We start from the raw sequence: 22703 nt of genomic DNA on the forward strand, positions 1-22703 counted from the left end.
CAGGGGGTGGACCGCATGGGACGATTAAAAGGGGCATCAAGGAAACAGATCAGGCCCTCGCCAGGCAGCACTCGGTGATCCGGATTATACACTACGCGTGAGACCAGGTTGCTCCCATTTCGGTTGCACGGACAGTTAGTTGCGGCCCAGATGTCTTCGCCCCTGAGTGAGGGGGCAAAAGGGGCATCACGGTTTAGTTCCTGGCCGCCCCTGAATCAGAGACGTATCCTCCGTGGGGTTAGGCACATCCGGGGCCCGATATTGGTAGACCTATGGTTGGCCAGGAGCAGCCTAACTTTGCCGCGATAAGCGACCGTAACACAGGGCGTCGACGGCAAACGATGCCGTCAGCCTGACAAGATTGGCCAGAGTTCGGTTACAGCGTGCTCGAGCCTCTTCTGCTTGCTCCCCGGCTGAGGGGGCTGATTACCTACGCCGTCGTAAATAAATGGCGCGATGCCTAGCCTAACCTGACATGAGTTCCAAAAAGGTGGGAGGTAACGCACGATGGATTCCGGTGGCACCAACAGCGGCTATCCGCCCAGTTAGCGGAGGCCTTCAACGGGGCGAAGCTTTGAAGCTATCCTCAGGGAAGGCTTTCGAGTGCTTTGGACATCGAAATAGTCGAAAAGGGGCTTTGGGGGCGTGAGCTGGTGGCGGCGTGGCAGCGTGGGAGAAGCGGCCTGTTCTGCAGCCAAAGACGGCAAACACAGCAGTAGTACGACGAAGCGAGGGAGAAGATGAGAACTGACAACATAAGGAACCCGGTTGCAGAAAAACGGTCGCGAAAAGCGGCCGCATCCACCTCTTATATGAAGGGGAAGGGGGTAGAACCATCGATCGAGGATAGCGCAAGGCTCATTCCCCCCTTTGATGGCAAGGCGGAGCCGAGCCGATGTTGATGTGAAGTCGAAAAATGGAGGGAGGTTGTGTGGGTGGATGCAAGAGAGAACGGCAGGGCTGAGAATCCACAAACCAACATGGCCAATCAAGCAACCCTAAGCTGAGTGGCGAAGCGGGCTGCACGGTCCATCTGGCCTTGAAAACGGGCCTGGCTGGGGGGAACTAGGGCCTTGCCGAGGCCCTCTGCCAAGGCAAGTACCTCCAAGACCGTGTAACTCACTCTTTCTAAGCAACCACGGACGAGGCAATCCGATCTCATCGACACCTCAGATCAAACTTTCATCACGAACCGGCACCGAACACGGCATCGCCGGCCCATCTTTTACCGACCTAGCCTCCAAGGAAGTTTGCTTCGCCATCCTAAGCGCATGTTGGGGATGAGGAAACATGACCTCTTGCCTCTCTCGCCAAGTTTGATTTGGCACTGGATCCCGCTTTCCGGTCTCCGGTCTCCGCCGCGGCTGTTGCTGCTGCTTGTTGGAGGCCGCGATTGTGATGACAGTGTCACCATGGATGGCCATGACAAATGAATTCAGGATGGATGCATGTGCCAAATATTTCCCGCCGCAGGGCGATCCATGTGCTTCGCCCGGCGTGACTTCCCGACCGTTTCGCAACGACCCGCATCCGCATCGTCAACGTTCGCTCATCTCACCATCGACCAATCGACGTGGTTTATCGAGAGACAAGAAACGCGAAATAGGAGGGTAGTGAAATAACTACCGTCTTCAGTTTCCCAAGGACCGCTCTCAATACGCCGACGGGTTGCCAGTCGCAATTCGGTACTGCAGTCTCTCATGCACCATCTCCCTTTGCGTCACCCCGGTCTTACGAGCCCCAGCCGTGGGTTGCCTACCGTCTACCGATCCATCCCTTCCCCCTTCCCCCCTTTCCTCTTCCCCAGTGGGCCCGCATGCAAGTTGCTGCAGGTATAGGGGCACAGGTCAAAGATACCGGTCGTTTCTGGCATCCGTGTTGCCAAGTTGGGTGTTCCCGTGGCTCATGAGCACTGCGGATCACCCCGGCCTGGTGGGCAGGCCATCCACCATGATGTCCTCAGTTCTTCCTAGCCAAGACGGGCAGCAACCAACAGTCCCTACCATGTCCGCATCCAGCCTTAGCCCAACCCATTGGGCCGGCCAGGGCACTTGGACCAGCCGTCATACCTGCCGGGTAACTGTGATCTATCCTCCGAGTCATATAAGAGATCCGTGAAAACATTCCGGACCCGTCATCGTTGGTTCGGATACATACCTGTCTTCCTCGGCCCCGATTTCAACCCCACTTGCTCCTACAACTTTCCGTCCCCTCCCCTACCTGTTTCTCTTCGGGCCCCAATGTCCCTATCCCCGACCACACGACTGAGCAGGCTTTCCCTCGAGTGCAACTCAGCCATCTCTCCAGACAAGGGCCAGATGCCATCACCACGCACAACTGCTTCGATGCCTGACTCCGAGAACGCCTCGGACGCAAGTGACTGGGAGGTCGAAGAAGAGGAGGCGGATGACGAAGGGACAAACGTTGTGTCGTCACCGACGGGTTTCAAATACAACCTATCCCAGCTCTCGCAAGAAGCCCGGCAAACAGCCCAAGGGCTCTTCAACCAGACATCCCCAAGAGAACCTCCTCAGATTTCACTAGAGCTCTGCGGTGTTAGGGAGGAGGACTCTGAAGGTGCCGGTTTCTTCTACGCCTTCCAGATGCACGAGGTGGTGCCGTGCTCTGTTAGGATCGGTGCCCGAGACAGCGAGAGATTCGCAACACCAAAATGCGAGTGCCCCGATGCGAGGTACGGGCACGCGAGCCCCTGCAAGCATCTCATCTGGCTCTTTGATAAGATCTCAAAACAAGCCCTCTTCGACCACGATCCTGACTCGGAGCTCAACCTGACAGAGTTTGGCTACCCCGAAGAGTTAGGCGACCCCTTCGACCAGATCTCACAGATCGGCCTCGATATCCTCGCCGACGATCTCCGCTGCGATGCCTCTGAACCCGACAGCGACATCACTCCTCCCAATCCTACCCGTGTAAGAGAAGCTCGGGAAATGGTGGCTGCCGTAGCAGGCGTCCAACCATACGAGCTCGACGACTACAGGCCGGACCTGGAGGAGTCATACAACCCCGACATCCTGATACGCCGTGGCGATCTGGGAGGGACCCTGTTCTCTCTCATACTCGCTTCCCACTCACTCGCAGAGTGGGTGCGCGCTGAACTTAGCCCCTCGGACCCCGCGGTCGACCCCTTCCGAAGTATCCAGTATCGAGTCACCCGCGTCATCCAACAACTGGACGCATCCTTGGATCCCGAACGCGGTCCCACCGTCGCCGAGAGGCGAGAGAGGCGGGTAGAGGGCCCTCGAAGTGTGGACTGGGCATGCCGCCAGATCCAGCAAAGTGTAAGGCGGATTGAGAAGCTCGTCTCTCGCGGCTCTAGTCCACTTTCGGAGTTGGCGCGGTCGTCTGCCGCCCGGTCACTCGTCGTCATCCTCAAGTCCGTAGTCGGCCAGCGGGATCTATATGCGCGTCTGATCGGCGACCAGGACACCGGTTTTGTCTACTCCACGCTCGACATGCTTGCCGACCAGAGCCAGTTCATTGACGCGCTCGAGGAGATCATGGAAAAGATCGGCTTGTACGGCGCACCGCCTTCTTATGTCGCCAATATGCGGAGCCTGATCTCACGCATGCGGAGTTATAGGGTAGAGGATGCCGGTGCGGCCAGCGGGAGTGGCGTCCCCCGAAGCGAGACGCCGCCACTGGACGAGCCGTCGCCGGGCGCTGTCCAACACCCCGAGCCGAGCCGCTCTACCAGCAGCGTGCGGTTCCTCACACCTGAGCTGCCGGCGAGCGCTCGAGGGCGGGGCGGTCAAGGCAGGGGTGGTCGCGGTAGGGCTGCCGGGAGAGGGAGTGGGAGGGGCGCAAAACGCCCCGCTTCCCAGGGCAGCTCACAGGACAACTCGGGGGGCGCAAAGAAAAGACCCCGTGGATCCTGAGTGGGTTTGGAGTTGAGGGTTCTTGCCCCTAACCACAGCACGAGTGTGACCAACGCTCGGCTATCTAAACTGTACAAACAACATCGAGCGCGGCTGGCCCCCTTGATTCAAGTATGAACGGCGACGGCAACGGCGACGGCCAAGGATTTTCGGTGTTTCTGCTTTTCGTATATACCATTCTGTTACAAAACCCTCGGCTCGGCGCCGCTAGATACCATGGGTAATAGGGATGTCACTCCGAGAAGTGAGGAGTGACGGAGGAGACACTCGCTGGCGGGTGCACATGGGGTTGTCTGTCTGTCGGATACGTAGATAGAAGCGCGTTACCAACGGGCTGGTTGACCCAGCCTCGCTGCAATGGAGGATGATACCATTGAATTTCTCTCAACACTCATGACACATGTGCTTGACAACCTGTAAATGACTCAGTGTGACTTGCCCATACTCTTGCCGACAACCCGGCTACCCGGGCGGACCTTGGCTTGAACTACCTACACAAGGTTCATCGAGCACCAAACAACATATACGAGTGCCATGCTAATCACCATCTCTAACATGACCTGGCGAGCATGTACGGAGGGACTCGCATGGCGTATCTCATCTCAAGTCACCACGGTATAGAGGAATGATAGACTAGCAAAATATCATCTCTTAATTCGCTCATATGCAAAATGATCTCTTTCCAGAAATGCTCTATGGGGTATTCTTCTTCCAGTAATCCAAAAACCATAAAACCCAAAATAAATCAATCCAACCTCCAATGCGACACCTCAACGCCACCCGCTCTGTATGATCAAGACACAACCCCCTCCCAACATCACCTCCCACCCAACCTCCCTACCACACCACCTCATCACCGCAACGTCCCACTCGAATCCGTCACCTCCCCGCTCCCAGCCTTAGCATCCGAATCTCCATCGGCACCCGCCCCGGCCCCAGTCCCAACCACCGCTGTTCCACCCGCGTCCAGCCCTGGAGCAACCTCCCCCCGCGCCTCAACATTAGCCACCGCACTCTGCAACGCACTCGTCAAATCGACATGAAACAGCGGGCGGTTGATCCCATGGACAGCCACCGTACGGCCCGCATTCAACGCCGGCGCAGGCGCCGACAGCCCAGCAGCCGCATCCTTAGCACCACCGTCCCCCTCCCCATCCGCACCATCGGTCCCCTCGTTATCCGCCTTCGCCGACGAGCCACTCCCCCCCACCTGGCCGTCCGTCGTAGGGAGGGCGGCTTCCAGATCCGGCACGCGCTGGCGGTGGCGGCTGGTGGCGTAGGAGCGGGCAGCCGACGACGGGTGGCGGCGGAGGGTGTTCTCGAGGACCTTCTCGTTGTCCTCGAGCTCGGCGGCGGCGGCGGCGCTCTGGGCGCCGCCGATCTCGGCGACCGAGAAGATGCTGCGCCAGCGCAGGTGGGGGACGTCGGGGCGGGCGGTCGGGTAGCCGAACCCCGCGGCGGCGAGGGCGCGCTTGGCCCACCGGTTGCTGATGCACGCGATGTGCCAGTCGACCGTGTCCGGGGCGGCGTAGCGGTCCAGCTGGTTGCGCACGTCGATCAGTTGTTGGACCGAGGTGATGTCGACGTGGTTGACCGAGCTGAAGTCGAGGATGATGGCCTTGAGGGTGGGCCGGTTGGCGTTGTCGCCATCATCCTCGCGCTGTGCGGACCCCGTGGCGGTCGCGGCGGCGGCGGCGGCGGCGGCCTTGAGCTTGCGCCGCGACGGGCCCGGGTCGTTCCAGGGGCGGTCGCCCGGCCGCTCGAAGTTCTCGAGGTTGGTGCGGCGGGTGCGGGCGAAGATGTGCTCCGTCATGTACGCCAGGCTGTGGCTCGCGTTGGTGTAGTTGAACCCTTCGGCGAAGCGGTAGATGAAGATACCCGGGTACGGGTTATCCAGCTCCACCTCGGGGTTTGAGCCATCGGCGTGGGTAATCGGGAGGAACACGTTGCGGAAGGGGGCCTCTGGTGAGCCCGTGAACGTGCCGTACTCGCCGCCTCGGCGGGAGTCGTCGCCAACCACGTGATCGTCCAGCATCGACGCTACGCTCACACGTCCCAAGAAGCGGCCCTTGGCCCTCAGGATGCGGTAGAGGAGCATGGCGGCCGAGAGGCAGACGGTGGCGTAGATGCCGTTTTCGATGGTCGAGAAGACGGTGACGATCACGCCGACGAAAAAGATGAAGACCTCCAGCGGCGAGACGAGCCAGAACTGGTAGACCGTGTTCGGCGGGGTGATCAGGTCACCGACGGCGTGGATGATGACGGCAGCGAGGGACGCGTTCGGGATGTAGTAGAACACGGCGGGCAGGGCGTAGATGGCGAGCAGGACCACAGCCGCCGTGATGACACCGGCAAACGGAGAACGGACGCCGGCTTTCGACTTGATGGCGGTACGGCTGAAGGAGCCGGTAGCAGCGTAGCCGCCCAAGAAAGGACCCAGCATGTTGGTGACACCAATAGCGACCATCTCCTGCGAGGGGTTGATAGTGTAGTTGTTCACCCGGCCGAACGACTTCGAAATGGCGATATGCTCGATTAACAGGACGATGACAGTGGCGGGCAGATAGCTCGCGAGGTTGCTGGCGATACGCTGGTTAAGCACGGGGACCGCTGCGTTTTGGAAACCTGCGTTTCGGTCAGTCTCGGTCGGTGTCTACCTGAAGTCTATGACTTACCTCTCGGAACATCAAGCAGAATCTTGAATTTGACCTCGTCCTTGGGAAGGCCCCGGTTGACGAGCCAGCTGATCATGGTGTATAGGAGGATGACAAAGACAGTCCTCAGCGTTGAGAGGAAGAAAGCCAAACGCTGGTGCTGCGGCCACCGTTTCGCAGCGAACGAGCAGCCTATCCTGATCAGGTAAAGCATCGCCAGAGCACTGAGACCCATGGCGGCATCCAGAGTGGTGCGGGGGAGGCCTTGGAGGGTATGGATGAAGACGATGTAGGGCGCTTCACGAGTCGAGAAGCCCGTGATGCCCATCATGGAAGGGATCTGACCGACCACGATGTTGAGGGCGGAGCCGGTCATGAAAGCTGAGAGGGCAGTGAGCGAGATGAGATCCACGATCCACCCGCATCGGATGAGACCGATAAACAGGACGATGGAGCCGGCGAGGATGGCAAGAGCGGAAGCGATGACATGGCCCTCGATGTCAGGTAGAGCAACGGCCAGGTCGGCAACGATACCGCCGGTAAGCTGCGACATGACGGCAACCGGCTGTGCGATGTTAGCATTTCCGAGGTAGCACAAGGCCAGTAACGCCTACTTACACCAATAGTGATATCCTTGGAGGTTGCAAAGAACCAGTAGACCAAAACGCCCATGAAGGAAGAGTACAGACCGAATTGGACCTCGAGGTTAGCCAGTTTGGCGTAGGCCATGCCTTGCGGAACGACAACAGCGCCAATAGTGATACCTGTGACCAGTGAGCGATTTGTTCTTCCTATCACCTTAAGGAAGGTCGTGCTTACCAGCAACGAGATCTCCAATGAGCCATTGTAGGTTGTAGTGTCCAATCCAAGAGAGGAATGGGAATAGCGAGAGGGAGTATTCGTAAAGTTCCTGGCCCGACGGGATGAGGCTCTTTAGGTAGTCGGCAACTAGAGGTGGCTCCTCTACAAAGGTGTGGTCTGTCCGGTCGGACATCATCGAGGCCCCCGGCGGGTCGAGTTCCTTGAAAGGATCTTCGTCCTGAAGTTTGATGCCGAGCACATTGGCCACTGTTTGGCGGGCCCTGAGAGGCATCGCGCCGTTTTATGGTTTGGGACTCGGGCGGCGTGCCTGGGGGAGGGCCTCCGATATACAAGACTAAAGCGATAGGTATTGTGCAAGTCCAGTCGTCGCGATGGAGTTGGCGCGCCGTTCCTCCAAAGCTGTGAAATGGGGGATATCAATGATAAGTTTGAAGTAGTGTGACGAGGTGGAAGCGGACGAAGATGCAATGGACGAGCCTGGGAGGAAGAGTTTGCCTAAATGTGTGCCTGGTGGAGGAGGTCCGCGCGTGTTGCCGCACAGATGATGTCGAGAGGCAGGTGATATGTTGCCTTATGTAAGGTTAAGGTGCCTGAAGCACGTGTCTGGAGGAGTTGAGAATGGGTTTGTGTAAACCGACTAACGGGCAGAGCTCGTCTCGATGGGAGAAACCTAGTTGATAGGGAACTCTGACAGAGAGGCAAAGATGGGAAGAGGCCAGCTCCGGAGATATTAAGAAGGTTGAGTGCCCTCGCAATTGTCATCAAAATAGAGAGTGTGAAGAAAAGGGTTGACAGGGGGCTTGGCTTGTACCGCTTTTCGCTACTACACAACATGACAGTCTGTGAGGAAGCGGGTCTCGGAACTTGCGGAGAGCGGGCACGAGCTGATGGCGCAATCGATGCCTTGCCTATCACAGCTTAGCAGCGGGAGTTTGACAGTGGAACTGGGGATGGAACCCGTCGTCAGGATATTGCCAGGGCAAACTCGGGCGAATAAGCAGCCCAGGAGGGAAGAGGTGGCCTTGCTCGTGCCTTGAATGGGACGAGGGGCAACGGTACATGCTCTGTCCCTGTCTCAGTCGGGGGTCCTTACCTCCGTACCTCCGCCGCGCCCGGGGTGCCCTGGAGAGGGCGGAGATGTGGTTGAGACGAAGAAACACCACAACTTGTCGATATGCCGACTGAATCGAGCAATTTTGTGGTCATGGATACGACAATGGCTTTGTCACCTGCGTATGCCATCTGCAGATGCCGTGCAACCCGATACCGCCCGGACAGTCAGGTTGCCAGCCCAACGGCATACCCAAAGGACCCCGGCAGCCCAGCACCAGCACCCCAGCTCCCGCATTCATCAAGCACGCCGCCCAGCAACGGTTTTTTTTTTTGTGGGTGACAAGAGGGCACCGGTGCTTTGGAGCGATATTCTTGGGTCCCATCGACAGCCCAGAGCGTCGTCATGGTGGGCAGCGTGCCGGGCTGAGGAACGAATAATCAGCCGGGATGGCGATGATGCAATTTGGCCCCAACGATGATGTGCTCGCCAAGTTCAACGCCTCAAAGCTTAACCCCCACGCCAGCTTGCGAAATCGCCCAGCTTTGGGTTCCTCCTTTCGGGTAGTCCAATCGCAAGATTTGTAAGTCATCAACCCCGCATGTTCGATCTCGTTGGCAACCTAAGTTTCCGAGATCGATGGATGTGGCTTCTGTGCTTGTGTTGCGCTGCGCGGCTTTCCCGCGTCTGACATCCGAATGGAAGTGTGCCCCCCCGCCTTGCCGCTTTGACTTCATTCAGCCCCATGCTCCATCGCTAAGACCGCCAAACTGCGTCGCCGATAGACCGTGAAGGTTAGACTTATAACCTCGTGCCGCTGGGCCCCCAACGATGGCTGCGTCATGTCCAAGAGCCCTCCGGTGGCAGCCGAGTTCCTAACCTAACCGGGAATTCGAGTCGGTGAGATTGCTGATCGGTGGGGTGAAGTCATCATCGATGGAAGTTTAAACCAGTAAACCTGCTGTGGGACCTGGCACATCGATGCGTAGGCGCGTTTGCTAGCCAAGGCGAGCCGGGTTGTCGGGATGGGAATATGTCCGGTGTCAGGGATCTCTTTCGTGCAGTGGTGAGCATGATAGCTACCCATGCAGCCATGTGACCAGTGCAATGCTGAATGTTGTTTGTTGAACGTCGACTTCAGTCGGGTCGCGACGACCCGCGACGAGCCGCATCGGAACTTGTGGACAAAGCCGCCCGCTCTTTGGCATGGAAACCCATCCGCTTCGGGCGCTTGCTATACCGACCAATCCCCATGCAGCCGATATCCTATTTCGGAAAGCGAGGGGAGGCCACGGGTCGAGAACGGATGAAACATGACACACACGTGGGAATACATGTATGTCTGCTCTGTTTGTAGGCGCTGTAGGGCACTTGATTGAACGCGACGACGGGGATCTGGATTGTCAGAAAATATCCTGAGACAACGGGACGACTTGGGCTCCCTCGCCCTCAATTGCCAGCGGACAAGAACTGCCGCGAGCCCTGTTTTTGGCATCAGACCTCGTCGTTCAGGATGCCAAAACTCCCACAACCCGAATCTTTAGGAGAACACAGGCAAAGGGAATGGTTTTCTGAATTTGAATCCGATTGCATAGGTCTATTTGTACTGGCTTGCATTCTGTTGTTAATTGATGTTGATTTCGAAATTTGGCTGGGATCCTGCGGAAAAAATAAGGGAAAAAAAAGAAAAAAAGAATGAGGAAAAGAAGAAAGAAAGACCAGGGTTGTGGTAGGTTCAAGAATGTTTGCTTCGGGCATTATTAAATAGTTAGTGTTTTCCGAGAACTGGTGGGGATTTGCATCTTCGAACATCACAATCCTCACAATCCCTTTGCGTGCTGATGAGGCTTGCTGATGAGGCGTGCTGAAGCTGAAGGTTTCTGGGCTTCGAAGGCTTCCATAAAGTGCGGGGCAACGGCCGGGGAAACCGGACGAGCCAGTGGTTGGTGGGGCATAAACCGCTAGATTGGGAAGGCCCCGTCCAGCCACGCGAGATTCAAGAGCGATCCGCCAAGGATCTGCGTGTTCCATGCCCCGACGAAGGTGCAAGAGGGGAACAAAGAAAATCTGCGAAGGACGGCTCGAAGGGTATCTAAGGCGAGGCACCGGAGGCGAGTTTGAATCCACCAAGACTGTGAATACGGAATAGGGGCCGGGTCCTGCAGACCGTCTCATCCTGTAGAATAAGAGCTTGCCATTATTTCGTAAAGGAGTGAGTGCGGTTCAAATACCTAGGGTAGGTACTTCGTAATTAATTAGTTATTGGCTGAATGGACGCGGTGTCGCGAAATGAACACGGCGGCTGGGCCGTCCAAAGGTACACTTCCAGGTTGCCCACAGCCCGCATTCAGGGCTCTCACTCGTCCAACTTTCCCTCCAACCTCCTGCCAGGATTCGGCCCAATCGTCAACCACCTTGCCCGAGTTTCCTGTGGCGGAGCACTTCCATCGCCAGTGTTGTCGTCGCCATTGTCTTGAAAATTTACCAATTAATAGTGTCGAAAAAGGCACCTTTAAACATGACATTACGAGATTTGAATCAATTAGACAAGATGCCGAGTCCCACCAAGGAGACCCTGTCTCCGCTAGGGCCTCTTCCGTCGGCGATGCAGCTCCACCCCCCGAGATCTCCGGGCCCTCAACGAACACTCAGGAGATTGCAGTCGGCCCATAGCCTGGGAGCGAAGGCTGCTGCCCAACCGTCCCTCATTTCGCAGCAAAGACTTCAAATCCAACCGCAGCAACAGGTGCAACCCCAGCCCCAGCCCCAGCTCCAGTTCCAGAATCTGAACCAGCACCTCCAACAACGGTACCCTCCTGCCCCGCGAAGACATGCGAGCACCAACCGCTCGCCACAGAGAGGACGCTCCAACAGCGACGCGCCGCCGATCCCCAACGCCGCCCAGTTCAGCAACGCAAACATGACAGCATCAACAGCAACGCGCCGTTCCGCGCTCGGCAGACGGTCCCTCGCAGCCGACGCCATGACTCTCGAGAGGCTGCTGCGGGAAGGACCCCCTAACGGCGACGTCGATGGTGCCCTCGAAAGCACGCGACTCAAGATCCTAGATCAGGGCATTAGGTCTGACGGCGATGGCATGGTGAGCGACACCCCCAGTCCCAACCCCTACCAGATCCAGCAGCCCTAGCAGCCCCAGCATGTGTGATTTCCTAGGTCGCTAACTCAGGAGCACAGTCTTCGCTCCGCATATACGTTTGGCTCATCCTTCTCAACGCGCCCATGCTCGAAACCGACAGCTACCTTGCCCTCATCCACCGCGGCGCGTCGCCGGCCTATTCGAAGATTCGCAACGATACTTTCCGCACTCTTTCTACCGACCCGCTCTTCCGGCGTCGCGTGAGCGAGGCGAGTCTTATACGCCTGCTCAATGCCTTCGCCTGGACATTGCATGATGCTCGCGAGGGGCGGACGCGCGACGCAAGCGTGGCTAGCAGCACGCGCCAATCGCTCGACCAGTCGAGTAGCCGACCGGGAACGGGCTACAGCAGTGATTTTGGAAGCCCGGCCTCCTCTCCGGCGGCAAAGCGAGCGCGTGCCTTAACACTGACGACCGAGGGCTCTGTCACCAGCGTGACGGCCGAACCGGGCACCTATGTCCAAGGCATGAACGTCTTGGCAGCTCCCTTCCTGTACGCCGCCCGCAGCGAGGCCGAGGCATATGTTGCTTTCCACCAGCTGTTGACCAAGGAGTGCCCGGGTTACATCCGCGGCGCCATGGACGGCGTGCACAAGGGGTTGGCCTTGGTCGACAAGGTGCTGGCCATTGTCGATCCCAAGCTCAGTCTACACTTGCTTTCCAAAAACCTGTCGGCCGAAATCTACGCCTTCCCCTCCGTTTTGACGCTTTGCGCGTGCACGCCCCCCCTGCCCGAAGTTCTGAGGCTCTGGGATTTCCTCTTTGCGTACGGACCGCATCTTAATATTCTGTGCATCGTTGCGCAGCTGGTCATGATCCGCACCAAGATCATGGAATCGCCCAGGTACGTCCGGTTCGAGTGTTGCTTTCCATAAGCAGCACAGCTAACACATTATTCTTAGCCCCAACAAGCTGCTCCGATCATTCCCGGCACTCCAGGCCGACCAGATCAAGGCCACCACGCTCGCCGTAATCAAAATGATACCCGACGATGTCTACGCCGAAATCGTTGCTCATGCCCGGTAAAACAACCCATGTGATATTTTGCAAACAACAACGCCCGACGACGAACGGCCTAGCGGATATTTGAGTCGAAGACCGGCCTGGCTTAATACACACAACAATCCCAGAGCCTCCATAAGTAGCCGAGCCGCGTTGACGCGCCGGCCATCGGAGGACTGACGAGCAACGACGCCAAGTGACTCACGGTCGCGGTATCCCGCTGCTCCTGTATCAGAGTCAGGTTATCACCCTAGACTTGATTTCTCGACTGCTTCCACGCGGGCAATCCCTGGTTCGAGGACTTGGCGGTGGTCACTTAAGATCCGTGCCCGGGAATGAATTAGGGTGGAGGGGGGAAGGGGGGACAAATGGGCAGGCCGCCGACGCATTTACCCGCATACCACGCGGTATCGAGACGGTGATCACAACTTGCGGGAAGGGAGTTGGTCAGCCCGCACATAGCCTATCCAGCTCCCCGACCGGAGCGAGACAGCCGTTTGGAAGAATCCCATTCCATCAGGGACAATCAAAGCAACTTCTCCAGCCGCGCCGATCAACCCCCAGGCGTTGCGGCGCGTCGAGATACTCCGTTAGCCTATCCCCAGTGTCCAAGAGATCACGTCACCTCGCTGCATTGGGGGGGTGGCATCGCAGGCTACCTGCCGACGTTACACAGGCCATGCGTTGGCCACCATGCGGGCGAGGTGGTGCTGCCGAACGGCCGGGCCGTGCAGTTGCACTCGTACAACGATTAACGAGCGATTGATAGGACGGAGCGGAGGGGTGGGTAGACGGTTGGAGGGAGAGAGACACAAGAGATCGATCGACAGGCATTTTGCATTTTCCCCTTTGCCACGTTTTCTTTTTCTTGGTCCCAATCGGTTCGACAAATCGGTCTTATTAGTCGCACCAGCGGCGCCGGCCGGAATGAATATGCCTGTTTTATTAGCCGTGGTTTTACAATTGCTCCTCCCTTGCAGTTTGGGTACCTTAGGTATGTACATACACGCCAACTTTTTCGTTGGTAACGGGAAGCTGAGAGATGCTGTCCCAACCATCAGTTTGTTGTCACTCGTCTTGATTCAATGTTCGGGGCGAGTAGAGTAGTGGTTCACAGATACGCTAGTGCTTGGATGAGGTAGTGTCAAATCGACGTTTCACCACCCCCTGCATCAAGCTTGACGCTTCTTTTGTATTCAGGCAAGGAGGGGGGACCCTGCGTTTGTAAGGTTTTAATCATTTTACTTGACAAGACCAAGGGAAGCGTAGGGAGAGTATACCAGACCACTGGAGCGGAACTCCGCCCGCCGCCCTCGATCGCTACTGCGTGTCGCCGCTGCCTTTGGAACTGAACGGATGCAGATCCCGCTAGACTTGTTTTCCCTAGTCATGCTCTCACTCCCTAGCTTGGTAAAATCATACACTAACTCCGTCCCAAGACCCCAATTCCGCCCCAATTCCGATCCCTGAACTCCCAATTCCGAGCCTAAATATCGCGGGTTCGTCCCGATTCCAGGGTTTCTCGGTTCGCTGGCCTCTCATCGCGCGTGAAACGACGGCGGCTATGACACCTGACCGGCGGGTTCAGGGGTTGCGCTCACTGTTGGATGTCCCTGCTACGCAGCGTCCCTGCTGTGATCGACAGTCTGATATCGTGGGGGCCAAAAAGTGTGGATGATACTGATTTGATATTAATATATCTACCGTAGTGTCCTGTTCCTGCATACGCTGTGCCATGGTGCATATCCTGATCTCGCTCTCCTCACTCTTGTGCCTTCTAATCTGTACCTGACATCTAATTAATATTTTATCACCCGGACGTCCCTCAGCCCCGACGTCAAGTCTAGTCCCCAAACCAATATTTTGAAACCTAAAATCTCGCCGCCGCCCGGTGGGTTCGCCGCTGTTGCGTCTCTGGCACGGACATTTTACATCTCCCGCCCGTGCCACGCCGCTTGGAATCTCTCACTGGTCGTCTGATGTCCGCTTGTCTTTCGTTACGCACCGACTGGCACGACAAGGAAAACGCTTGGTGACGTCCCGCAGCGTGGGCCCGGTGGGCACAAAAGGACTCGAGCCCCCCGCCTTCTGATAGCGCATCGCTCTTCGGCGTCTGACCGCTCGTTTCGTCATTTTACTCTCCCTAGGCGGCGACGGCGCGACGCCCATGCCTGGGAAACACCCAGCGCCTTTGTTTTAACGACGAAAATCGAAGCTTGGATTGTTGAAGGCGAAGGAAAAACGCAAAAGGGAAGCCGGCAAAAATGCATCCATGGGCTGTTGTGTGGCTCCTAGCCACTGGTATCGCGCTGGTGGAAGCAATGCCCCTATTCGAAGACCTGCAAAAGACGCTGGGGCACCTCGCCCAAATAACAGGCGTTACGCGGCAGTACATGTCGTGCGAGGCGACGTATGGAAACGAGTGGACGACGTGTGGGAGTCAGGTATGTTGTTCCTTTTGCCGCTCGCTCCAGTGGGGATGTTTCGTTGGCTGAGCCGTGCAATCAGAACAGTAGGTCTTGCTATAGTCCGGCACTGGGACATGTAAGTTGGCCACGTTAATTCCACCCACAGCCGTCTGCGCGTGGCTAACTTGTCGCAAAGTCATGCTGCGATATCGACAACAGGTACTGCGCGGTGGGGACATGGTGCGCCCCAGTCGCAGGGTATTGCTGCTTAGAAGTAAGGGCTCGCTTCCCCTCTGCCGAACGGCGGCAGGAATGCTAACAGGTAGCGCAGACCGAAGACCTGGAAACGTGTGCTAGGAATGCAGGCTTTGAGTTGCCGGTCAAGATTCTGGAAAGCCTCGCATCGACAGCAGCCCGGGAGTCCTCAATATCGAGGACAAAACAGGACATATGATGAAGGTAGTAATCGGCGCGCCCAAAGGGATGGAGACCTGGTGTTGGTGGCCCAACGCACCGAATCTCGACCCAGCCAGCCGAAAGTCCCCCGTTCTTTCGCATCCTGCTCTCCTGGCGTAACCCAAAGAGCAAATTGGCACCCGAGCTTAGTATGCCGTGCAGCCGTCTCTAGCAAGCTTGAAGGCGTGGGCAAACAGCTCTTGCATAGCTGTGTAATGAAACAGAATCCCCCCAAGCACGGCAATGTGCCATAAGTTGTGGCTGCCACCGACGTAGTCGAACATGCCCGGGCGCCACCGCTCAGGCACCTTGCTGGCATAGACCAAAGCGCCGAGTAGATAAACAAAAAGGGATTTGCCAATCGGAGTATAGAACTCAAAGACGGCCTCGGGACTCCGTGTGATGGAAAGCTGGACAATCGGGAGAAACCCGGTGGCCGCGAGCGCAACGTAGAAGGCAACCCTCGCCCACGCCATGTCCGCACCGTTAAACCGCGGATGCCAGGGGAGGACGACGCCGCCGATTCCTAAGAGGGCGGTGGTAACCATGTAGACCCAACGGCTCACTGGTTCGCAGTAGAAGGCTGTGTACTCGGTCGTCATGATGGAAGCAGCGATCAGCAGGGAGATGCCGGTATAGTCGACACAGGCGAACATGGAGATGAGGCCGACATCGGCGACCGAGCTCATGGTGTGCCAGATGACGCTGCAGATCAAACACTGGCAAGCGGCGAAGAAGAAGACAGCCGCGATGAAAATGTCGGCCTTGGAGCTCTGGGAGAAATTTGTACTCGTGGGGTAGAAGTAGAAGGCGACGGCCAGGACGAGGACGAGGCCGATAGTATGGGACCAGATATTGACGAGCTCGTTGGAGAAGCTGAAGGCTGACCTCACGCAGGCCAGTTTGGTCTCAGAAAAGCGGTAGCCCTTGGTGATGTGCGGATTGGTCCTCCAGGGCATCGGTAGATCCTCGTACCGGAGCAGGCCGTGCTCTCGAGCCCGGGCGATGGCGCGCTGAACATGGTCTTCGAGGGTCTCCGCCGCACGAATCGCTCTCTCGATGCCCCCGTCGACCACGCGGTGGGCCTCGTCCATGAGGCTTTCGGCAGCATTCGCAAGGCCCTTCTCCCGGAACTTGGCCACCTGCTCCTCCATCTCCTGCAGCATCTCATCGAGCAGTTCGATGCCAACCTTTGCCTTCTCGTTCAACGAGCTAGCCGCAGACATGGCCTCGTGATAGCTAGACTCGAGCGTTTCCACCATGACGTGCAGCCGCCGCCGCCCAGCGCCCATGACTTCCTCCGAGGCTTGCGAGCATCGTGTCCGGACAGCCTGCAACGTCTCAAGAGCGGCCGAAATGTTGGAATCCAAGCTAAGCTCGGCATAGTTCTCCCAATACTCAAGCCGCCGCTCAAGCTCGGTCAAGAAAAGATCCAATTTGAGAAGCAGGGCCTCCTCGCCGTCCATGAGATGATTGACAATGGACTTCCTCCTCTGCATAAAGTGGGAATGACGCCTCCGGGCAGTAGGCCGGTTGTGGGGCTCAGCGCCCGAAGACGCGCCCTTCGGGGCATCGTCACAGGAGCTGAAAGAGAAGGGGGCGGGACACCCCATGTTGGACGAAACATCCATGGTGGTAAACAAAAAGTATGTGTTATAAATGACTGGACATACGGGACACAGTTTGGTGTGTGACCGGAAGAGGTATCCGGTTGGTGTAGCCGTGGATTGTGGCCAAATGGAAGAGCCACTGAGGGATGCAGGGCCAGTTTTCGAAGAGCAAGGAACCCGGGAATGGGGATCGGGGGATCGGGTGCGACTGTATGTGTTCTGGTGGTGAGGTAAAAATCGTTTCCGTTTGGTCGCCACTTGCCGTTTGAGAAACAGGTTCGGAAGAAGGGAAAACGGTTATTTGGTAAGAAGAAATTCTAGAAGCGACCGGTCAGGACAATTTTTAACCAAAGACCCGTTTCCGTCAAAGACCTGTCACTGGGTGCGCTTGGATAGAGCCAGTCCGGTCAGTGAGGAGGAACCTGGAACCTCAGGTAGGGGATGGACGGAATGACAGATGAGGTGAGATGGAAGTAAATACGTGAGGGGCTGTCGGTTTACTACCTTAACCGCTGGGTAGTTTTGTTCACAGCGAAGGCCGAGCCTAAGACCTAGCGCCCGAAAGCGCCCGCTCTGGTGCATTCAACAATGTGCCAGGGCGCCAATTACTTCCGTCGTTCCCGCTGTAGCCCCACACAGCTCAACAGCAGGCAATGCCAAGCCAGGGGTCGGGTGTTGCTTTTGACTCTCCTTTCAACAACTGGAACGATTCTCCGCATCACATGGAAGCCAACTCGGAAAAATCGCCAACGCAAAGAAGCTCCTCACCACGTACACCAACGCCACAAAATCATTGGCGGCTTTTCTTCGCTATCCCCACTCCAACTGAACAACGAAGTCCGGTCCTTGGCCCAGCACTCCCCACGACTGATCACCAGTCCGTCACCACCGACCATCGCGGCCCACATCTTTTTCTTAACCCGGCGGCCCGAACGCCCGAACCCCAATCCGACGCATCGCTGCCCACTGCTCGCCAACTCATACAGCATCCAGCCAGCTAGCCAGCAACCATGGCCATCGACGCCCACATCACCGACCCCTCTCTCGCATCGGCCGTCGAAACATCCGGGGCCGCGCGGGAGCAGGCGCAGACGCTCGTCGACCTGGTCGCGCAAGCCATCGCCGCCAACGCCAACACCAACGGGCCCCTCCCCGCTGATGCTCTGACCGAGATCTCGAAGCAGCAGAAGCTGCTCAACACCAACCTCGCCCACCTCCGGGGGCTGCACCGGACCGCTCACTTTCGCGCGCGTGAGACCAAGAGCCAGACGGCAGAGGCGCGCCACGAGGTGGATGTGCTGCACTTGCAGCTCCAGAATCTGTACTACGAGCAGCGGCACTTGGAAGGAGAGATTGCGGCTTGCGAGGGATTCGAGTGCGTGTTTCTGGTTCTGTTATCCACGGGGATTCGATGTCGCTAACGGTTATTTTCGTTGTTGCATAGTCACACGTACCAGCTCCTCCCGTTGATCCCGGTAGAGGAGTTTCTCTCCCAGCACCCCGAGCATGCCGACGCCGACGAGAACGCATTGATGGTGATGCGGATCAACCATGAGCGGGCGGAGCGCGAAACGCTTGAGCAGCAACGACTGGAACTGCAGAAGCGAAAGCAGAAACTCATCGCCGAGAACAAGAAGCGGAGAGACGACTTGGCGAATCTCGACAAGGATCTGGAGAAGTTTATTGATGTAAGTTACCGTTGGTGTTACGGACGACGATGTCACTAACGAGTCGATTTACAGGCGGCCAAGCCCATCCAGAAAATGTTCGAGAAGGTGGTTTGAGCTATGCTCCGCCCGACGTTCAGATCGGCCATGGATGTGGATTGAAGAGCCCTGAAAGAAACCAGGTTCCCGGCCCTTGTCGTTGTCTCAACACCCCCCAATCCAACGGCCCGACCATCTAGCTTCCAGGCTACGCGACATAATACACCCCGTACAGAGGCAAGGGCTCTGGCCCAAACCCCGACAAACGACGCAGCCGAGCATACTGGTTAACCGAGGAGAAACCGGGCAGAATTGGCAGTGGAAGGATGATGGATGAGGCAAGCGGCTCTCCCATATCGAAACCGGAGAGCGGACGGCTTGTTGAAGCAACCGTCTCCGGAGGCCATGTGGGGCAATAACTATCAGGACCTCGACGTCCGCCGGCTTGCGCCACCCGGGCCGTATCTCGAATAGGATTCCATCTTGCCGGACACCAGCTAGTTGCCCGGGGAGGTCGGTGTGGGACAGCTTTAACGCCACTCAGGCTCTTACCCCGAATCTGATGCGGTTTCCCGGGAACGGCAAACTAAGCGGAGTCCCGTCACAGCATGTTTAGATGATGTGGAAGCATACGAGTGGATGCGAGCTCTCGGCCGCTGAAAACGGGACCTTACACAGTACACGATCGGGAACATGCATTGCACCATCATTGGTAACTACCTACCTAACCCGTATGGGGAAAATGGAGGTCCCGGACTTCGCATGCTCCTTCAATTAGACCGGAGATTAGATCGATAAGCGCTTGCGCGCGGTGGTGAGATCCATAGCGGGGTCGGCATTCTATTCAAGCCAATTTGTTCACGCTGACAGATGCGTCCAAGACGCGTCCAAGACGCGCGAGACAAATCCTTAAGATTGCGGCGAGTGCTCATTGGTGTGACACGGCCGAACAAGGCTGAAAAACGGGACCCAAGTGACGGGCCGGGGACGGGATCACGGCGCAGTCCCGTCGGAGACGCTCACCAGTACGAGACCATGCTCCGAATGGACAGTTGAGCTTTTGAACGTGGGGTGTTGCGCAAGCCTGTCATCAAGTCAGCCATGTTTCGAGCCATCTTCCTTTCTCCTTCTTCTGCAGTATATCGGGTGACACAAAGTGAACGTAACCATGCTTGAAGATCCTGTTGTGGCGCGTCTTCTCTGGCCAGGTTCAACGCAGCCTGCCGGTTCACCAGCCGATTGCTGACGGGATCCCGAGTTTCCAATGTCTCAGACCCCCATGATCACCGGGGTATGTATGGAAGTGTACGAACGAAAGATTACGGAGAAAGTCCACACACAGTATAGCGCAACAGGAAAGAATGGAAACGCGCCGAGTCGCCAAGGAGGATCACCAGTTTCCGCGGACAAAAGAGCTGACCAACTCATCATTGACGATTTCGGCCCCGAGTTTCGCTGTTAACAGGGCCAAGCGAAATGATGTCCCCCAAGGCTGACAGGGGAGGGAAAGAAGCTTCAAAAAAAAAGTTTGCGAAGGCCCTTGCCGATTGGGGCAATCGCCGGAAAAAGATTGAGGATTCGGCGAGCCAATGAGTGCCCGTCACATCCTGGATTAAAATGAGATGATCGCGCAGGAGTTGCCGAGCTCGTCAGATGAGCGAGGCCTCCCGAAATACATGTCGTTACGCGGATCGCGCCTTGTTGCCAACGTAAGTAAACTGGGCGTCGTTCGGCAATCGAATGAGCCTCCACAGATTGCCCAGCCAGCCAGCCCTGCGGACTTGGTATGGAGGTATGGGGAGACCAAAATATTACAGCATCGAGAAATCACAATCGAAGGTCATCCTGCGTCAGCATCAACGGCGGGCCTGCCAGTCAGCCCCATGCGATGCAAGGACCCAGCATCCACCTCTCATCGTCTCAGGACTCGACCGCAGCCAGCATGGCTGAGCTCGGGCATGTTCGCAAAACTTCTCGTACCGGCACCCTCTGGCCAAAAAAACCGAACTCGCAAAGGAAGCAAGAAGTAAAGAAAGAGAAAGAACTGAAGGAAATTACGAAAAGACAAAAAGATGAAGAAAACAAAGCAAAATAAATCAAATAAAAGAAACCGAGTAAAAAAAAAAAAAAAAAAAAAAAAAAAGTAGATTTTGGGCTTCCGAATGGCTTTCTCTTCGTTTCTCGAGTCGAAGGTTTCGTCGGCACCCACACTTGGAGTCTGGCTTTTTTTGCCCATAGGGTGACCGGGTCGTAACGCGTTTTAGCGTTACCATTTCAAGCACAGGTGGGGAAGCTTATCCCCGTTTTTTTCGCGAGTCCAATGGCACGTCGATGTGCTTCACAAGAAGGGGGAGCTCTCATCATAATTTCCCCAAAGTGGTATCGATCCACCAACCAAAACAGAGAAGCACGGGACTTGACAGGCCGGGGAGGCTGGTAACTTTGAGCTTTCCCAGCGCCAGCTTTTCGCTCGTGCTCTGGTACTTGTAGCGTAGTGTAGGAATGAGAAAAACGGCATTGTGCCGACTTGCCGGCTCGCTCCCGTCGCCCAGTGAAGTCCCTCGATATCTCAACGGGATGCGATGCGGGTCATGCTGTGCGCAAGCATTCAAAACCAGACCTGGGGCCCCACACCAATTGCTCCACAGCGTTCAAGCCGCCCGCTATCAACTTCCCTGGTTGTTTCGCCAAGCAACAGCCACATTCAGTGCGACTTCTGCCGTTTGACGGGCCGAGCGCAGTTCTCATGCTGGCTGCGAAGAAGGCACGGCACTGAAGCAATGACACGAGACGGTGTCCGACCAAGCTGAGGAAAATGTCAACGAAGCCCGCCAGAGAGTGGCTTGATGGCAACGATGCAAGCATGGTTCGGCTTGGGATACACCGCTGTGGTCTTGGTGGAGTTGATCCCCACGCGTGTCTCGAGGTCGGTCTGTGGTTGGTGAAAGAAACCGTCATGTCCCTTCCTCTTGCTGCTAGGCAGGCAACGAAGTTCCAAGCGACAAGCAACCGGGCTAGAACTACCGCTGCTTGGCAACGACTTGGAACCCGAGCATTTTCTCAACGTGACGCTGAGCTGTCTCAGCCGCCCACTGACAGGAAACCATCACTTTCATCACCGTTGCGTGCTGTGCGTGTCGCCAAAAATGGAAGACTCGAACGTTGAGGCAAAGCTCCCGCGCCCGAGGTCCCTTCCCCGCAATTCGAAAGGGAGGTGGTGGCGTGGCGGCTCTGTCACTGCCTCAGGAGCAGTGACGAGTGCCAAGTTAGGTCAACTCAAGAAGTCAGCCGTGACTCGGATGATTGCCGAGCTTCGAGGGCCCAAGTCCAACGCATAACTACTGTGTAGGAAGGGTTGAGAAAAAATCGGCATCCATCTGGAGCAAATGTCGGTCTCCTTGCCGCTTGCCGCTTGCTTGCTTGCAAGAAAAACGTTTTGACAACCCATGTTTCGCTCTCCCGTTCAGAGTGGAGTGGGAAATTTGCTGCCCAAAGGAGGTAAGCGCCGAATATTGAACGGGCTAGCATCATATAATCCCTGTTTCTGATGGTGCTCATCCAGGCTAGCCCAAAGTAACACCCTAGCCCGAGCACTGTGCATGGTGGGCGCTGAACGCGCGGGCTGCAGTCCCCCCTTTTTTTTTCTGCTGGTGGCCAAGGGCCTGTCATGGGTTTCATCGACAGCTACCTGCCCTCAGCTCCTAGCACGTTTCCCGACACAGTACAAGCCGCCCCCCAGCGCACCACGACTGCGCCGCCGAACGGGAATCATTCCACCCCAATATTTTCCCTCTTTTCCTTCTTCCTTTTTCCCTCTCCTCCCGCAGTCCCTCCTTCCCCCTTCGCTCGAAGCTTGCGCCTGTGGACCTGTTGAAGCATCACGCCGAGTGTATCTCGACTCGCGTCCCCCCTCTGTCCACACGGGCCTCCACCGACACTCC

The 22703-nt window shown here is 56.9% G+C and overlaps 8 protein-coding genes across 8 annotated transcripts; 5 read left to right on the plus strand and 3 right to left on the minus strand.

Annotated features, from left to right (window-relative positions):
• The first annotated feature begins 1832 nt into the window (after positions 1-1832).
• F5144DRAFT_75274 (uncharacterized protein) lies at positions 1833-4000 on the plus strand. The gene has a single exon (XM_066793395.1). It carries the CDS (start codon positions 2241-2243, stop codon positions 3894-3896), a length of 1656 nt encoding a protein of 551 aa, XP_066649415.1. The 5' UTR covers positions 1833-2240; the 3' UTR covers positions 3897-4000.
• A 529-nt stretch (positions 4001-4529) lies between these two features.
• Positions 4530-7755, minus strand: F5144DRAFT_75294 (sulfate transporter family-domain-containing protein). Its single transcript, XM_066793397.1, has 4 exons — positions 7370-7755; positions 7169-7314; positions 6572-7115; positions 4530-6521 (listed from the first exon to the last, which is right to left on the minus strand). Exons 1-4 carry the CDS (start codon positions 7641-7643, stop codon positions 4750-4752), a joined length of 2736 nt encoding a protein of 911 aa, XP_066649416.1. The 5' UTR covers positions 7644-7755; the 3' UTR covers positions 4530-4749.
• Positions 7756-8307: 552 nt separating this feature from the next.
• F5144DRAFT_75292 (uncharacterized protein) lies at positions 8308-9103 on the plus strand. The gene has a single exon (XM_066793396.1). It carries the CDS (start codon positions 8410-8412, stop codon positions 8902-8904), a length of 495 nt encoding a protein of 164 aa, XP_066649417.1. The 5' UTR covers positions 8308-8409; the 3' UTR covers positions 8905-9103.
• Positions 9104-9593: 490 nt separating this feature from the next.
• F5144DRAFT_558519 (uncharacterized protein) lies at positions 9594-10638 on the minus strand. Its single transcript, XM_066788085.1, has one exon. The coding sequence runs from the start codon at positions 10596-10598 to the stop codon at positions 9918-9920; it is 681 nt and encodes a 226-aa protein (XP_066649418.1). The 5' UTR covers positions 10599-10638; the 3' UTR covers positions 9594-9917.
• Positions 10639-10941: 303 nt separating this feature from the next.
• Positions 10942-12606, plus strand: F5144DRAFT_480560 (rab-GTPase-TBC domain-containing protein; the record flags this gene model as incomplete). The annotated part of the gene is made up of 3 exons (XM_066785237.1): positions 10942-11523; positions 11619-12424; positions 12483-12606. The coding sequence occupies 3 exons, from the start codon at positions 10942-10944 to the stop codon at positions 12604-12606; spliced, it is 1512 nt and encodes a 503-aa protein (XP_066649419.1).
• A 2240-nt stretch (positions 12607-14846) lies between these two features.
• F5144DRAFT_598533 (uncharacterized protein) lies at positions 14847-15444 on the plus strand (the record flags this gene model as incomplete). The annotated part of the gene is made up of 2 exons (XM_066790954.1): positions 14847-15026; positions 15322-15444. The coding sequence occupies 2 exons, from the start codon at positions 14847-14849 to the stop codon at positions 15442-15444; spliced, it is 303 nt and encodes a 100-aa protein (XP_066649420.1).
• On the minus strand, positions 15362-17449 carry F5144DRAFT_75325 (hemolysin-III related-domain-containing protein). The gene has a single exon (XM_066793398.1). The coding sequence runs from the start codon at positions 17075-17077 to the stop codon at positions 15593-15595; it is 1485 nt and encodes a 494-aa protein (XP_066649421.1). The 5' UTR covers positions 17078-17449; the 3' UTR covers positions 15362-15592.
• Positions 17450-18066: 617 nt separating this feature from the next.
• On the plus strand, positions 18067-18840 carry F5144DRAFT_480415 (Fms-interacting protein-domain-containing protein; the record flags this gene model as incomplete). The annotated part of the gene is made up of 3 exons (XM_066785226.1): positions 18067-18431; positions 18501-18744; positions 18799-18840. 3 exons carry the CDS (start codon positions 18067-18069, stop codon positions 18838-18840), a joined length of 651 nt encoding a protein of 216 aa, XP_066649422.1.
• Between the last annotated feature and the right edge of the window lie 3863 nt (positions 18841-22703).

The sequence above is a fragment of the Chaetomium tenue genome, assembly GCF_020726465.1.
Source record: "Chaetomium tenue strain MPI-SDFR-AT-0079 chromosome Unknown F5144scaffold_1, whole genome shotgun sequence".
Lineage (NCBI taxonomy): Eukaryota > Fungi > Ascomycota > Sordariomycetes > Sordariales > Chaetomiaceae > Chaetomium > Chaetomium tenue.

Bases quoted from the DNA above. Each gene is read 5' to 3' on its own strand.
- F5144DRAFT_75274 (XM_066793395.1), top strand. From the start codon at position 2,241: ATGTCCCTATCCCCGACCACACGACTGAGCAGGCTTTCCCTCGAGTGC.
- F5144DRAFT_75294 (XM_066793397.1), bottom strand. From the start codon at position 7,643: ATGCCTCTCAGGGCCCGCCAAACAGTGGCCAATGTGCTCGGCATCAAA. The intron at 7,116-7,168 runs GTAAGTAGGCGT...AACATCGCACAG, and splicing joins CCAAGGATATCACTATTGGT to CCGGTTGCCGTCATGTCGCA. The intron at 6,522-6,571 runs GTAAGTCATAGA...ACCGAAACGCAG, and splicing joins TCTGCTTGATGTTCCGAGAG to GTTTCCAAAACGCAGCGGTC.
- F5144DRAFT_75292 (XM_066793396.1), top strand. From the start codon at position 8,410: ATGGGACGAGGGGCAACGGTACATGCTCTGTCCCTGTCTCAGTCGGGG.
- F5144DRAFT_558519 (XM_066788085.1), bottom strand. From the start codon at position 10,598: ATGAGACGGTCTGCAGGACCCGGCCCCTATTCCGTATTCACAGTCTTG.
- F5144DRAFT_75325 (XM_066793398.1), bottom strand. From the start codon at position 17,077: ATGGATGTTTCGTCCAACATGGGGTGTCCCGCCCCCTTCTCTTTCAGC.